This window comes from Anoplopoma fimbria, chromosome 3 (assembly GCF_027596085.1).
Source record: "Anoplopoma fimbria isolate UVic2021 breed Golden Eagle Sablefish chromosome 3, Afim_UVic_2022, whole genome shotgun sequence".
Taxonomy (NCBI): Eukaryota; Metazoa; Chordata; class Actinopteri; order Perciformes; family Anoplopomatidae; genus Anoplopoma; species Anoplopoma fimbria.
The window spans coordinates 23,467,223-23,484,609 of record NC_072451.1 but is presented as its reverse complement, the minus strand read 5'-3'; the positions used below and the strand labels follow the sequence as shown (position 1 = coordinate 23,484,609).

Here is a 17,387-nt window from a genome sequence, read left to right as displayed (position 1 = left end):
ACAATGGTGTTTTTTTAATATTACATTACATTACATTACAGTCATTTAGCAGACGCTTTTATCCAAAGCGACTTACAGGAAGTGTATTCAACATAGGTATTCAAGAGAACTACTAGTCACCAGAAGTCATAAGTGCATCTCCTTTCTTAAACAAGCATCTTAAAGCATAAACCAGAGCAAAAGTATAGTGCAGAGGCAAATTACTACGAAAACAATAATTGCAACAGACTAATACGAATATAGTAAGTGCTACAAACTACTACGAATAGGATAAGTGCAGTAAACAAATACAAATTCAATAAGTGCAGCGAACTGATACGAATACAGTAAGTGCAACAACTAATACGAGTGCCATAAGTGCTACGAGGAAGGCTCCGGGTAGTACTTCCTAATATCAGACATTTCTATAACTACAAGTGTTTCAGTCAATCCATCTGCATCATGAGTTAAAAACAAATCAGAAACACAACAGTGAAGTCAAGCTGAAAGAGCAAAAAAAAAAGCAAACTTTAATTTTCCCAAATTATCAACAGGAGAATCTTAGTGAGCATAATTGTATTACTACTAACATCAATCAGCAGACATACAAAATAGTGCAGGGACAAAACTTTTTCACTTCAGTTCTAAACAGCAAAATAGACCAAACAAAGACTTTCATAGCAAAAAAATCCAACTCAAAAAGTTACCCTAAAGTCACAGGACATGCACAAACTACTGTACGTGTGTTGGTGAGAGATGTGGTCGTCAATTATTGGTATTTTTCTATCTTCCTCAAAAGACTGAGTTAGACTTTAAATATGTCAACAAATGGGTGCATCTAGCTAGTAACGATCTTATCCAAATAGGATGTTACATACATTTAGAGTCTAAACAGATACTTCTCTACATAAAAATTCATTGAGAAAAGGGGTATAAATAATTTGATGTGTCCTATGCAGTAAGATGTACCATCTACACAGCTGAAGTTGGCCAAAACCTGACCTGCTTTGGTTAGTAATTAATTATTGTGGGAATTAAAGTACCTAAATAGCTCGTTAGTGACGCGTCTTTTCAGAAATGTATAGAAATCCCTGTGGCTGTTTGTTTTCCTCTGTCATTCTGAGCTCCTTTTTAGCAAGTGCTCTGTAAAAGCATTTATGAAGTGATGTTGAGCTTATTCAAACCAGCTTTAGGTCAGAGGTACGGTAAGTAGTTATTACACCTCATAAGAAAATCAGATACTGAAAAAAACAACTTCATGGAGAAGTCACTAGTATGTGAAATGAGAACTTACAACATATGCAGGCGAAACTAGAACACTAAGGTCCCTAATGTTTATCAAAGTTATAGAACTAACTGTTCAGCCCTTGACATGATGCACTAATACTTGTGACAGTTTCACATTTTTATATTATAAGTTATATTTATTTTAGGACAACAAAGGTCCACATTTTTTAAAATAAATAAATAAATAAATAGGGGAAGACCACAATGTTAAACTTGGGTCATAGTGTCTCAAGAGGTTTTCGGTCAAATTTCACAGTGCATGTACAACGTGCAACCTCTTGAGATGTAATCATCGGGCCTTCAGAAATGTAACATATCAATCACTATCATCGTACATGGGGAAATCTTTGATAACGTTTTTTCTTTAACACATTATTGAGATGGGCCTTTAAAAGTTTTCACCACCCTTCGTACCGAGTAGTCGTGTTATGTACTCAATGGGCAGGAAAACTCCAGGTCATGATTTCTTTCATAAAAGTGATTTCTTATTTCACTGTACTGTAACAATCAGGTGCTTAACATGCACATAAATAATCTCATGTATGCATGTTTTTTTTAACTTTTGGAGAAGGGGTCTTTGAGAATAACTTCCCTCTTAATTTACTTATATGATGCATTTTGCTAGTTACGCTCAAGATGATCTCGGTCTGCTAGCTTTAGTGGCTTAAGGGTCAGCAGAGAAGAATGGCAGCTTCATTCAGTTATAAGCTGGTTATGGTGTTCACTTTCACTCTTTTGTAGTACTTAGAAGAACAAAAACAAAATTGTCTCACTATACTCTATCTTTGGAGCTCACCTCCTCAGATCTGGAGACAAAGATGTTATTCCTTTTACATTTATGTTTTTAAAAGCTAATTCCACCACTTGTTCTATGCATACCACCTTGAAAACCTGCCTTGAAAGACGGCCAACTAGACTAGCTTGCATTACAGATTACCTCAATGAAAACTTTCTAACTCATAGCTGAGAAAGAAAAGCGAATGATCCGTGGCTATGTGATCCTCATACTTCATTTGATCTCTTTGAGGCACAACACCACAAGCACTTTTGAGTTCACTTGAAAAGCCAAACAGTGTTTTTACACTCTTCTCTCCTGGATGCTTAGATGTGATCAAATGCAGAGCCTCAATTCAAGCTTTGAGTTTATTAGTTGCCATATCAACTGCTTCAAGAGTTGTGTCCCCTTTTGTTTTCTCTCTCTCTCTCTCTCCAAGTCACAGAAGGCGTCCTGTTGAGTTAGCTTGGAGGACATTTGTGTGAGACACCTTTTCTCCATCTTTCTCAGCTTTTGGAGCAAGATTCCCAATCATACCGCCTGGAGATCCCAGAGGGTTCAGGGGCGCCCGATGGACAAGATGACACAGTCAACCATCCCCTTCCCCCCCCTCCAGAATCGTTTCGGACCTTCCAGCCTCCTCGACCTGTCGAAGGTCTTGCCTCTCCGACTGCGCTGCTCCGTCAACGACAGTTTTCTCCTTCGCCATGTTCTCGCGTGTGAGCAGCAGAGCCTTCTCTCCTCCACCAGCCTGACACTCTCTCGTCTCTTGCTCTCTTCCTGTCCAGCTCTACTCCCATTGTTGCTCTCACTCTTGTGATTGGTTGGTTTCTCACGGTCTCTTTCCTGTTACTTTCACACAGTGGTGCTTCGGTTGTAGCAGTGGAAAACGGGTATCCATGTTTGTTCTTTTTTTTTTTTATTACCCAGAATAAATTGCCATTGAACTAAGCTTCACACGGGCCTAGCTCCTTTCCAGCAACCTGAAAATATGTATACAGAAATTAATTTGCTTTCAAAACTTTTCAAAATATAATAAAATAAACTTTTTATTCAAAGAAACAGTTTTATGTTTTGGAAAACGCCTTATTGTCTTTCTTGCAAATAGTTAAATGAGAAGATCCATACCACTCTCGTGTCCATTTAGTAAATATAAGGCTGGAGCGAGCAGCCAGGTAGATTAGTTTAGCACACTAGTTCAGAAATCTTGGGGTAACAATCTAAGCACAAAGTGGTATTAATGCTCTCATCTGTTTAACTCTTGGCAAAGAGGTGAATTAGCATATTTCCTAAAATGTCAAACTCCTCCTTCAATGTCAATGAGTCATGTTACTTTTAGTCCACTATGGAATTACTTACAGTCTAGTACTGGGACAGTCCAGTAACACCGTGTTGGTAGGCCCGCTCCCCCTGGTAGGTGGAGTCTTGGGACAAAGCCACATCAATCTGGGACTTGAACTCGTCTCCTAGGTAACTGTCCTATAATGGGACAAACAACAGTGAAAGAGGATGGTCAACAGTTACTTCTTCATTTCTTTCCAGGCAGAAAGGGAATAAGTGGTTTTGGACAAAATGAAGAAGTCTTTATTTGAAGAGGAAACCTGAAGAAACACTTGGAATATATGTGCTAACAGCCCTGGCATTAGGTACTTATTTCCATGAATAAACAGACTACAAAAAGTTTGCTTCATAAAGAGCATGTACTTAGCACTTCATAAAATATATTTTATACTAAATTAATCATTGAGATTTATTCTCAGTGAACAAACCTGTGAGAGTTCAGGCTGGGAGAGTCCGGGCTGGCTCATCTGAGACGGCTGGCTCATGTTGATGTAGCCCTGCGTCAGAGGCCCCTGGGAGAAGGGCTGGGAGCCCAGATCCTGGCTGGCCTGGCTTCCACTCATGTGGCCTCCATGCCGGTCTGCTCCTCCATTTCCTCCACTGTGGTTTCCCATGTTGCCGCGGTTTCTTTGACGCCCACCTCGAGTCCCGCCTCCTCCTCCACTGCCTGCCTTGCCTTTCATTCCTCCACCACGACCTGGAGGTCATAGTAGCTTTAACTCAACATGTAGGCCTTTAAGAACTCCACACTTACTATTAGTAGTTTTATGTCTTAGTCACCTGCAGAGGGTCCATTGACCTGACCAATGTACCCAGGTGGAGGTATGGGGGGCATCACAAGGTTGAAGGGGATGGGGATGTTCAGGGAAGTCATGGGACTGGGGCCTGTGCCGATCATACCAATCTGGTCGTGGGTCTGAAAATACATATTGGACGAACGTCCTGTAGTGGAAAGAAGGACAAGTTAATTATACTTCCTTTTAAATTATATGGTGGTGTTCAGACCTAGTTTTTTTGCACACCTGTCCAAAAACATTGACCTTTGTTTCTGTTTTTGAGATGTTTAAGTAAGCACATTCAACCTGTTTGCAATGGACTACTAAAGCAGATACGGTACATGTCCTTTGTTTTATAGTAAAACATAACTTAACATTTGAAATAAAAATCAGTGTTTTGTTTAAAATGTCTCACCGCTACTGCTGCGGTCGTAAACAGATCCAGGAATGAGGGCTTCCCTGGCATCATACATGGCTGTGCTCATAAATCGACCCCCCTGCAAAAAATAAATAAAGAACAAGCGGTGCTATTTTGAGTGTTTTTAGGACATGCTTCATTATTTCTTGCATGTTCACTGATTTATTACCCTGTTTTCTTTTAAGTACTTGTTCTAAGTGCACAACGACATTTTGAATTGAATCCTACATCCTTCACATGCCCTGCCGGAAAATAACAAATTCATGACCCAGTTAAGAAGCCCATCTTTCAGCGTTCTACATGCCCTGTGTACATAAAACACACACACACACACACACACACAAAACTCACAGGGTTGATGGTGTTGACAAGCTTGCGGGGCTTGCTGAATTGCATGAGGCTTTCCCTCAGATTGTTAAGGGGCCCTTCAACCAGGACCTTCTGCTCCTTGTAGTAGTTCAACAGGTGGTTCCACAGAGGCTGCTTGGACAGGGCCTTGGGGTTTCCCACAATAATCACACCATACCTACGTGACAAAAGCAGAGGATGACTTAATGGTTAAAAGTTATAGTGAAGGATGCGTAGGAATAACAGTGATGACAATAAACCTGAAATAAGGAATAAACCACAGTGTAAAAAAACATTCAAAAACCAAACATTTATTAAATTAGACAGAGCCCCCCCCAGGCTTATGCAAACTAGTTTTATTTTGTGTAATCCTACCTGGCCCTGGTGAGTGCCACATTGAGACGTCTGGGATCATTGAGGAAGCCGATGCCCTGGTGCTCATTGGCCCTCACACAGGACAGGATGATGAAATCCTTCTCTCTGCCTTGAAAGGCATCCACGCTGGCTATTTCCACCTCCTACAGGAAGAACAATGAGAAATCAGTGGAAAAAACTGAGTGATAATTTATGATAATATATTTCCTTTAAATAATTTGGTTGTGCTTTCTTCGCGAATATGATATTGTTTAAAGTAATCTGGCACAGATCCTGATCCGAGTCCTCTAATATTTGGTTTCTGCTGATATCAAGTCCGATCCGGATACATACATACATACATACATACATACATACATACATACATACATACATACATACATACATACATACATACATACATACATACATACATACATACATACATACATAGCAGCAGAATATGTGCAATGGTGATACAATATGCATCTGGCACACTGAAATAACAGCTGTAGCTTACTAAATATGCCCCTTGATCCAAATACTGAAGGTCCTCCCTCAAATCTACTATGTTGATAAGACTAAATTATTGATAAGATATGAATTAGCCCAAATTTTTTTTTCTACTTTCACATACTTTATTTTACAACACACACTTGGCTCCCACATGGATCCAAGCGCTTTAGCTTTTTCTGATGAAGTATACAATACGACATTTAAACTGCAAATATATAAGTTACTTTACCTGGTAGAGTTTGGTATGGAGGGAGCCACTGAACTGCATGTACTGGACCAAGTAGGACCTCTGTCCCTCATAGGGTGTTATGATGCCAATCTGATTGGGTTTTGCTCCAGCTTTCAGCAACCTTGTGGTTATTTTCTCAACATTGGCTGCCTCAGTCCTGCATAGACAAGAACATTTTATATAATTTGCCATGGCACAAAGGCTAAATATGCTTGACTGAAACACTGTACAGAAAGTTTCATGATATCTTTTAAGATTAAGCATAGTAAATGTGCCATCACTGGCTGCATGTGTATGAGCCAAGGGCTGAAGTGACTTGTTTCAGGTTTATTGCTCAATATAAAATTGCAGGACAAACATAAATTTCAGGTCAACATAATGATCAAGAAGATTGAAACCTGTTGAGATAGGATGTTCCAGAGCTGGCTATTTCCTCTTGGCCTTGGGTGACATAAAAGAACATAGGCTTGTCAGGCTGCGGCCACTGGAAGTCAAAGCCTTTCTTCACACGGTCCCCTGTAGAAGAGACAAAGACAGATTAGACTCAGGACTAGAGTAGCTGATTTACAGGAAGTACCGTATTTTCCGCACTATAAGGCGCACTTAAAAGCCTTTAATTTTCTCAAAAAACGACAGTGCGCCTTATAATCCGGAGCGCCTTATATATGGATTAATTCTGGTTGTGCTTACTGACCTCGAAGCGGTTTTGTGTGGTACACGGCGCTCTGTCAACATGTTTTAGTAGACTTAGTAAACTACAAAGCCGCACCGCAGCAGCATCACGGCCACCGTAGTCAGGAGCGTCGCGGAGTAATACACACTGTGCTTCACCATAATATCACAGTGTGTGTGTATAAGGACCCAACATGGCTCCTGTCAAGAGACACGCTTACGACGCGGACTTCAAACTCAAGGCTGTCAGTCACGCAGTAGAACATGGGAATAGAGCAGCTGCGAGAGAATTCAACGTTAATGAATCAATGGTAGGAAGTGGAGGAAGTTTGACTGACTGACTGTTTTGTTTCGCTTAATGCGCCTTATAGTCCGGTGCGCCTTATATATGAAAAAAGATCGAAAATAGACCATTCATTGACAGTGCGCCTTATAATCCAGTGCGCCCTATAGTGCGGAAAATACGGTACACTGAGTGGAATTAAACAGACAGGATCAGCTCCAGGCTTCATGTGTAAATATGTATTACCACAGATGACTCATTACAAATAAAAAACATAGTAAAATGGCCTGGTAAAAACTGTACTCCACAAATTCTCTAAATAGACTTATGACTATTTCTAAGTCCTGAGATAGAAAGAACGTTAGCTTAATGCAAACCACTTGTTATGGTCGCCACGACAGAAGGCATATATCTGAATTTATCTGATTGGAGAAAGAAAAAAAACCCACAAATGACGATGGGCGCTTTTCTGCTTTGAGCTTTTTAAACAGAGCTTTTTCAGAGGCCCCTGCAAAAAAACTAGGCACTCAGAAACTCGAAAGCAGCCAGAAGCTTCACTCCCAAAGAAAACAAATACACAAAGGCTGCTTAAAAGCGATCCGTCTAACAAAATGAATTCAAAACAATGTTTGTTTTCATCTTACCGGCAGTGACTCCATTCTGCAGAGAGCCCTCATAGAAGATGTTGGAGGGGAAGGCGCTGAGGGCCGGATGCATGCGGTACTGGACCTGCAGACGGATTGGCCGGATCCCCAAAACTACCAGACGCTCAAACAGAGACTGGGACAGACCAGCTTTGGCTGCCTTCTTACACATCACCACAGGGCCCAGTTGGCAGTGATCCCCCACCAGTATCAACTGTTGAAAAAAAGTAAACAAAACAAAAAAATAAATAATTGTGGACAATGTATACCCAACAAATTGGGAATGACGGCAGTTTAAGAGGAGGGGTGATGACACAGACCATCCAGATCTACTTTCACTTATGAAGCTCCTACCTGTTTGGCCCCCAGGACCACAGGCACCATGCACTCGGGTTCAGTGGCCTGGGTGCTCTCATCAATCAGGATCGAGCGGAACTGCATCTTGGCCAGACGAGGATCCCCTGCCCCGACACAGGTACAGCAGATCACATCGGCATTCTGGGAAAAGTGAAGGAAAAAAGTTGACATGTTATTGAACAGTGAAATATTACTTGTTGCACAAGATTTTTATAAACCATTACCATGACACATACTCTTTTCAGAGTGCCTGAACTGATAAGCGTAAAAAACATTAAGCACATAACAATATAGCTTAATCTAAGGTGATGTAATGTCAGAAACTGGAAAGTATTTAGAAGCACTTTGAGTTCAGTAAGACCAGTTTTAATACCATAAGCAGCTCCCTCTCAGCGGTGCGTCTCAGAGCTCTGTAGCGCTTCTCGTCTGAGGAGGAAAGCTCTCCAGTCTCGTCCTTCAGCTGTTGGAGTTTCTGAAGTTCTGGCATACTGCAGGTATGAATCATTACAGTGTGAGTTCAACAATGTGCTTCTCTGCAAAGACTTACATCTGTAACCAGGTGTGTTACTGATGAATCTGGAATTATTTCAGACAACTAAACTAAAAATCATATTTGTACTTCCTGGAATTCCATTTGTTGCTACGCAATATCAGCACAAACTCACACCAACGTACGCTCTAACAGGACATACCACCCACCCCTAATTTAAGTTATTCATTATAATTGGGAAATATTCTTGTCTTTCAAAGAAAAAAATTTCTAGACTGGTGTGTATACAGGAATATGCATATCTGACAGTAGTACTCATAGTACACCACACACAAAAAAATGGCCTTGCAAAATGATTATCAATAGCCATTATGTGTTACCTGTCCATGTTACGGGTCTGGTTGTGCAGAGCCAGGAAGGACACAGGCGAGTCGATAGCCTCCCTGCTCTTGGCACACAGCCTCACAACCTTGAGGCCTGTCTGGTGGATCTTCTCTGTCAGCTGGTCGACGGCGATGTTACTGGGAGCACACACCAGCACTGGCCTGGAGGGTATATCCCAAAAGACAGATGTTTAGTCACATGTTGAGTCAAAGGTCACATTTGACCCAAATGGTAATTGTTATCATAGTGTCAGCACATACATACAAAGTAATGAAAGACTCGTGTCTTACCCGTTGCCCTGTCTGGCCAGGTGGTAGACGATGGTCGCAGAGGTTACGGTCTTTCCTGTGCCAGGAGGACCTTGGATCAGACTGAGAGGACGTTGCAGCACTGTCTTCACAGCGTACACCTGCATCACAACAAACCACAATGATTTGATCCCTGGGGGCACAAGACCAAAAATGCTTCAATACAGTCATTATATGAAAGAGTTATACTCTTGGACTTGAGATGGCAATAGGGGTTTGGGACATGAGTGAGCTGTGTATGGACTCTGTCATGTTGTTTGTGTGATCTGTGATGTAGGGTAGGTATAATTTTTCTGAAAATATATAGACAAGCCCTCACTGAGATTACAGTCTCTCTAATTTACCTGTGAGTGGTTAAGGTCCGGCAGGCCTTGAGCAGTGAAGCGTTTGGGCAGCTGACACTTGATGACCACATCCTCTACCTCATGTCCCAGCAGCTTGTGGTAGATGTAACCAGACACGGAAGTTTCATCCACCGCAAACGTCTTCAGGGCACTCTGCATCCTGGATGATGAAGACGGGATTATCGAGATAAAGTTATAAACTGTAAAACCATTGCCAAAATCAACTGCTCCAAAATATTTGCTGAAAGCATGAATGTATTCATTTACAGTTCCAAAGTATTGTTTGATTAAAGATGTTAATTGCACACTGAAAAGCTTCAGACTCTCTCAGACTACTTTACAATACTAAATATGCATATTGCATAAACTTAATCTGGAAATAGATCGGTAGCCACTCAGTTCAATACTGGAATATCTTGACGTGTGTGTATACTTTGGCTCCCATTGAAACCAAATGACTGACTGTCCCTCAGACATGATAAAAAAAATACATTTTTCAATTTAAGATGAATTTAACTGATACATAAAGTTGTGTTTCAGGCTTTGCTCACATATATCAAAAGAAAAGGCAACAGTGTGTGTGGCTTTTCTAGTGAATACCTGTCAAAGGAAGTGGACTTCCACACAAAGTCGACCTGAAAGTTGTGTGGGATCTCCACTGGAGCCCCGGCACTGCTCCTTAGCTCTATGGCAATCTCATCACCATAGTCTGGTACAGTAAGTCAAGGAAGGAGTAACTAACATTGGCAGCAAAGAGTAATGTGATAGCCATTAGTCAGTTAATTTAGGACTTAAGTACATAAATTAATCTTTGAAAATAAGGCATTTAAACCATTTGCTTTTAATACTCGCTAAAACAATGTAGACCCACTTCACCTGAGTCAGTTTGTATTTTATGGTGGAGTTATTGATACATTTCGTTAAATGTAGACATCTGGGGTATGCATGCGCCAACAATTGTGATGATATTCAGCCTCAGGTCTTATTGTCAAGTACTGGACATATTAACTTATAGGTGGAAAGCAAAACCTAAATATAGAATTTGCTTTCAAAAACCACTGTAAGGAAAACACAAGTTTGCAGGCATTGTTGTAGTTCCCTAGAGCTGCCCCTAGATGTTCCTAAAAACACATTTTATTCATGGCATTTGAAATTGAAATTGAAAACAGTATGGATATTGTAACAGTCATAAGGATACTATCGGGGACCTTGATGACATGTCCGATGCCTTTCCACGGAGCGGCCAGGTCTCCTTTGTACCTCAGGCAAATTTCATCTCCCTGCATCAGTCGCATGTCTACAGGAGAGCAGATGACATGGACAATTTTTTTGACTCCATTAAGTAACTGCATGGAGTAAAGGCTACATTTAAGAAGAAAATAAAAGATACACCATTATAAGTGAAAGCAAAACCATAAATACACACCTGAGTCTGTCTTGGGAAGACTGAAATAAGCAATCCTCTTTTTATTCAGGCCCAAGTCCCATCTGACAGTTATGTTGTCTTGAGTCTGTTTAAAGCGACATTAAAATATATGTCTAATGCTTAAATGACAGCAGAAACAACCTTGACTCAAAATTAAGCAACAAAAGTGTAGTTTTTGGATGAGAAACAATAGTGGAAAAAGCTGAATATCAACTTGAACAAAGTAATTCACCATGCCTTTAAGTAGGATAAAAAACAAAAAACATTTCTTTATAAATTCATTTTTTTTCCTACCTGAGACTCTTTAAGTTTCTTATCGTAGTCAGCCTCCAGCTTCACAAGAGGACCAAAGATGTTCTGGTACTGGTACGCATCCTCATAGCGGAGCAGCACATGTTGGGGCTCCTCATCCACACCAGGCTTCTCCAGGTCCTCCAATGTTGCAGTGGGATTTTCCTACCAAAATGCAACACACACACACGATCACACAGGATGAGAGAAAGTGTAAATTATGGAGAGTAGTTGAGCAGCGTGTTTCTATTAATATGCTCAAATTTCCTTAATTCCAGCTTTGACCTATTCAGCAATTGTTTTTCACAAAATACGTTTTTGACGTGCCACAGTAGCAAAAGCACAGGTGTAAGTAACACATTGAATGTTGGCTGAATTCCAAATCGATGCCTCAGTTTCCAGGTACTGGTGTGGTGCATACTGGCTCACTGTCATGTATCACTGGGGCACTTTAATAGAACAGAGCCATTGTTAATGTAATTAGCGACATCTGGGCTTTTACTACAAGACAAGTTAAAAAGTCGGCTGTTAAAAGGCCAATGAGCACATAGAAAATAAATAACAAAATGCTGTTAGGTATACAACAGTAAACTACCATAAAATAGAAACACAGGCACGAAAAGGGAAGTAAAACAAGCAGAATAGCTCAGCGAAGACGCAGTAAAGTTATATGCATAAAACCCATCTATATCTGGTTTGCTGTTTAGATAAGCCCAACCCATCCTCAAATTCAAGTTATCCAGGTCTAGAATATTTACATAGTACAATGACAATTGTGTGCTACAACAGTTGCATTGCCATACCTTCCAGAGTTCCTCCAGCTTGTTGATCTGCTGGGCGGTGATCTGACGAGCCCTGAGCTGCTCCTGCTCTGAAGGGATTTTGACCAGCCAGGACAGGAAGCAGCGGTCCTGGATGAGAGGCTGCCACTGTGAGCTGTCCCAGTTGATGTCCTTCAGGCTGCTCTGGCTGGCACATGGCTGCCTGCGTTACAACCAAAGCACAAATGTTCAACAATAACTGGGATATTCTGTATTCTCCTTGAATGCCCCCATCAGCAGGAAGGTCAGTGTGCATGGTCAGCTACACAAAAAGCCCCCTTACCTGCACAGTAGCACCACTACTGAGTCGGCTTTGGCAGGGATGAAGCCCAGAAGGAAGACATTGCGACAGCCACAGTTGTAGCACTCCAGTACTGTTTCCCCCAGAGGGCCATCTTTATGCAAGGTCACCTCCTTGGACTTTGCTCTCACCAGGTGGTTTACAATGTGGCTAAAAGTGAAGAGAATTAATGCACCCCAAGGAGAAAATGCCAAAGACTTCAGTCCTGTTTAGGATGAGGGTGTTTTTATACATTAGTTATAAGTCCTAACACATAGGACTTGACCATTTTTATTTTATTCAAACTCAAAATAAAACATGACTGCTCAAGAATATAGCAAAAATATCTCTAAAATGCACTGAGGATAAATCGTATCGTATTGTATAATTCTGAACCTTAAAAAAATAAGATATTTTGTTAAATAAGAGTTTACTAAACGAGCTTCAAATACAGAGAACCAGCGCACAATCATACAAGTTCAGCAAAACATTTAGTAGTTATAAGTGGGTTCACATTATTACCAAATGTTTTGCTATGTATTTTGTCTCAAGCTATCCAACTACAGTCTATAATTTCACAACTACCAGAGCATGAAGCAGCTTCCATTGTAAATGACTGATTACTGATTACCAATAATGCATCAAAGTTCAGTTTCTGTATGAATTGAACATTAAATAAGAGAAGACCAGGTGTGTATAGGCATTCCTCTCATTCACAGAAATAAATAGTATCTTGCTGATCTTTTCAGGTTTATTACAAGGCTGATTCAAAAGAGCACCTAGTGAAGAAACTCATCTTATTAAGATTATCTTAGGTTGAATTACTTAAAAGAGCCCTCAAAAGGCAGTAAACATAATGTTTTGAATTATGTTTTGAACTTCTCATAAACACTTCCTTATTTATGACGAAAGCTTTTGAACACAACAAAGACTATTTATCACAGTCGCTGTGTACAGAACTCCTGCTGTGATGATATTGTACCTATAAAATGACACTCTCTCAGTTCATTTAGCTAAGTACACCAACATGGGGAGGGGTCAATTAAAACCTGATCAGTCCCTGTATCTTACCTGCCGGATGTGTTTCCGCGTCCATTACAAAACCACTTCTTGCTGGTGTTGCAGTATACCACACAGGCTGGATCATGAATCCCACAGTAACTAAAATAGAAGTGAGTCAAAATTAAATAAGAAACAAAAAGCACTACTGTTAAGAGTAATACAATTTTGAAAATATTGAATATTATATATATATATATATTATATATATATATATATATATATATATATATATATATAGGCAACTGAGGATGTCTGGGATGACAGAAATACTCAACAGGATGTTTTTGACACAGCCAAACTAACAGCTGTCCGCCAACTTGTCAGTTGGAGACGGACAAGCTGCAGACATTATAGTCAAAAGAAAATGCCCACAACCCACTGACACTCAATCGAGTGTAAGGAAGGGGGCTATATAGTTATATCAAATAACACCAACCATTAAACACTGCAAACGGACACTTTATGCAATAAAAATGAAAACAATGTGAGATAAAATCATAGCAAGTGATTATTTCCCAAGCTTTGGCATCAGTCCAATCTTTTTTACAGTACCTGCAGGCATGTAGAGGCAGATCCTTGGTGTAGTAGGTGTCCTCCTCATCCTCCTCAAAGTTCAACTCTGCTAGCAGCTGACTGGCTTTTATGACAGGGTCATCACCATTCTGTAGTATGCCGTCAGGGCCATTAACCTGAGGAGACAGATTAAAACACTTATTTAAACACATATTTTGTGATTTGCCCCGGTCAGTGTGAAATCTTCAGTAGAAATAATTCTCGCAATTGTACTGCTTATACTTTTAGTAAAACCTATTTATTTTAAATCTCAAAAACTAAAAGATGTCATGTATGAACTGAAACTAAATGTCAACATTATTTGGGATGAACTAATAAGGTGAACTAATAAGATGTGCAAAAAATTTGACAGACAGAGATATATAAAGCCTTATGTGGTCATATACAGTACCAGTCAAAAGTTTGGACTCACCTTCTCATTCAACTACTTTGAAGAATATAAAATATAAAACATATTCTGGTTTGTTGAGCATTTGTTTGTTTACCACATAATTCCATATGTGTTCCTTCATAGTGTGGATGTCTTCAATATTAATCTACAATGTATACATTATATTTGGACTTTTACATTGCATTCCTCATTTATTTCAAAGGCTGCTTCAAATTCCATAACATACCACCAACATACAGTACCAGTCAAAAGTTTGGACACACCTTCTCATTCAACTACTTTGAAGAATCTAAAATATAAAACATATTCTGGTTTGTTGAGCATTTGTTTGTTTACCACATAATTCCATATGTGTTCCTTTCATAGTGTGGATGTCTTCAATATTAATCTACAATGTAGAAAAAAATAAAAATAAAAATAAAGAAAAACCATTGAATGAGAAGGTGTGTCCAAACTTTTGACTGGTACTGTATCTCACTTGAAGTCTTGCTGTCTGTCACATCAACAAAAGCTTTGTTGACACTAACATCACACTGACTGTATCCAACTATGTGTTGCTGCAGGTCTCTGATTGTTGTTGTCAGTGTCAAGTATTTAGTACATGTAAAAGTTAGTCTAAATATGGGCATTTGAGGCAGATCTGCCACACCCCTGACACTCTTGCTTTGCATGGCAGTAAAGTCCTGCTAGCTGTGCTGTCAGTGAGCTAACATGCTAAGCTAGCCAATTAACAGGACCACGCATGGTAACTGATGGAGAGCGTCATCGTGCTAACCGGAGGCAGCCAGCGGTGTTGTTAGCTAACGTTAGCTCATGTGTCAACACAGGAGGAGACACCGACAGCCACACACACACACACCTGGTGGTCCAGCTGGCTCTGGCCTTGAGTCTGGGTCTGGCTCGGCAGGGTGAAGTCGGTGAAGTCGTACTCGGAGCCCTGGGTGTCCGCTCCCAGCAGCTCGGCTTCCTCGGTGTCGAGGAACGTCAGAGTCTGAGAGCTCGGCCCGTACGCCTCCACACTCATGTTTATGCCTCTGTTATGACCGACGACTACTCCACACACTGTTGACGGAATAACTGAGACACAGTGTTGATGAGGGAAAAACTACAACCACTGGAGGTGAGAGAGACAGAGAGAGACAGAGAGAGCCTCGACTACGGCTGCGTCCCGTTTGTCTTGTTTCCTCTCCTCCCTCACAGCTCCTAAAGTAAGTCATCCGTAGGTAACCAAGGAGACATACGTGAGCCGACTTTATTGTGAGATGTTGATTTATTTTAATGGTCATAAAAGTCCCCTCTCTGTTATTTAATTTGTCTAACCATTAATAAATAAAGTGCAACCTATGTGGAAAAACTGAGTCAAAGAGTTATGAAGATTTTCATTTTTTTTTATTTTATTCGTTTATTCGGACAGTGTCAATGCTCAGTTATAAAAAAGACAAAAATGTAAATGATCTATAGTTAGACTGGATGCCTTGCCAATTAGTTCTTCTAAATTTCATAATGAGTTCATATTTTTTTGTCCCTGCCCAGTTTTTTTTAGGAAGGGTGTGTTAAAAATAGAATTAAATTACATATTTTAGAAATGTATACACAACATATACAGTACCAGTCAAAAGTTTGGACACACCTTCTCATTCAGCTACTTTGAAGAATCTAAAATATAAAACATATTCTGGTTTGTTGAGCATTTGTTTGTTTACCACATAATTCCATATGTGTTCCTTCATAGTTTGGATGTCTTCAATATTAATCTACAATGTAGAAACAAATAAAAATAAAGAAAAACCATTGAATGAGAAGGTGTGTCCAAACTTTTGACTGGTACTGTATAATATAATAAGCCAGAACACATCCACCCATAAATCATGCCAGAGGTATACATGTGTAAGTAAAAAAACAAATTCTAATAAACAACAGATTTCTGATGTGCATTATACTCTTGTCCAGCTTTACACTGGATCATTCTGAATCTTATCTTTGAATTAAATTATGAACTTATATGAAGCAGGTAGACTTTCAGATTTAACACATAACAACATTGGCTAAGTTTTAGACCGTTTACAATCCTTTAGATGACACTTTAATTCAGTCAGTGACTTTGAGGAACATTGGTGTTTTAAACTAATTGTTCTGTTTAATGTCCACAGCCGGAACATTGTCCTCATTTACCATCTCCCTCTATGTTAGGACAGCTCTGAGGCTCCCTTTTAAATCCTCAAGTTTCATCTTATAAGTTTTTTATACGTTTAGAGATGTGATAAATGGTTTTACTCCTGTACCAAAGAGTAGAACTAAATATGCATTGGTGAGAGTTTTCAACCAATCTCCTATTATGAGACAATATACAAAAACAGTTCAGCAACACCATGTTCCTTTCACTCTATTCTGTACAGAACCGTCAGGTCAGAACAAGTTCAGCAGGTCTGTTGAACAAGAATGTACTACACCCAGTGTGAGCGTACCTCACCTTGCACAAGGAACGTTGGTAAATATAATATTATAGCATTAATAGGAAAACTACACGGGACAAAGCAGTAGATAGTTTCTTGATTCTGTTTTACATCTCACTGCACAAAAAATCTTAATAACTTAACAACAGACTTAAAACCTACCTGCCTTTCTGACATCAAAAGTCTATAAAAATACAGAATTAAAACCTACATTTACTGTTGTCTTTTCATCTTAATCCATCTGTAATCCCTTTCAACTTTTTGTCTTGCCTAGCCTTGCCTTTTCATCTGAACAATGGCCACATACAAGTTACTTTTTTTTCATGAGCTTACTTGAAGAGAAACCTGAATTACTGAATGCAGACACAAATTATAAAGGCAACATCGGCATTTCAAATGTTGAGTCTCAAAGTAGGCCTATTCTAATTTCTAAGGCACTTTGTGATCATAGATCATTTAATGCTTTAACAGGATACTCACTTATTACATTTTTTTCATGGGTGTGGTCTTTTGAGTAACACATCAAATGACATGATATGACATGATATTCAAGATATGAGCATTAGAAAGGTGAGAATAGGTTGT

General features: G+C 39.7%; 1 protein-coding gene across 1 annotated transcript; it reads right to left on the bottom strand.

Annotated features, from left to right (window-relative positions):
* Nucleotides 1-553: 553 nt before the first annotated feature.
* LOC129115663 (regulator of nonsense transcripts 1-like) lies at nt 554-15,444 on the bottom strand. The gene is made up of 24 exons (XM_054626979.1): nt 15,209-15,444; nt 13,938-14,074; nt 13,395-13,484; nt 12,327-12,494; nt 12,026-12,206; nt 11,226-11,387; nt 10,932-11,016; nt 10,704-10,802; nt 10,106-10,214; nt 9,506-9,665; nt 9,144-9,262; nt 8,850-9,014; nt 8,353-8,467; nt 7,977-8,120; nt 7,623-7,836; nt 6,422-6,539; nt 6,024-6,180; nt 5,300-5,442; nt 4,928-5,102; nt 4,574-4,655; nt 4,163-4,324; nt 3,811-4,079; nt 3,401-3,520; nt 554-3,024 (listed from the first exon to the last, which is right to left on the bottom strand). Exons 1-23 carry the CDS (start codon nt 15,371-15,373, stop codon nt 3,404-3,406), a joined length of 3,336 nt encoding a protein of 1,111 aa, XP_054482954.1. The 5' UTR covers nt 15,374-15,444; the 3' UTR covers nt 554-3,024; nt 3,401-3,403.
* Nucleotides 15,445-17,387: the final 1,943 nt, after the last annotated feature.

Bases quoted from the DNA above. Each gene is read 5' to 3' on its own strand.
- LOC129115663 (XM_054626979.1), bottom strand. From the start codon at position 15,373: ATGAGTGTGGAGGCGTACGGGCCGAGCTCTCAGACTCTGACGTTCCTC. The intron at 11,017-11,225 runs GTAGGAAAAAAA...CGCTTTAAACAG, and splicing joins AGAAACTTAAAGAGTCTCAG to ACTCAAGACAACATAACTGT. The intron at 10,215-10,703 runs GTATCCTTATGA...TTACTGTACCAG, and splicing joins TGTCATCAAGGTCCCCGATA to ACTATGGTGATGAGATTGCC.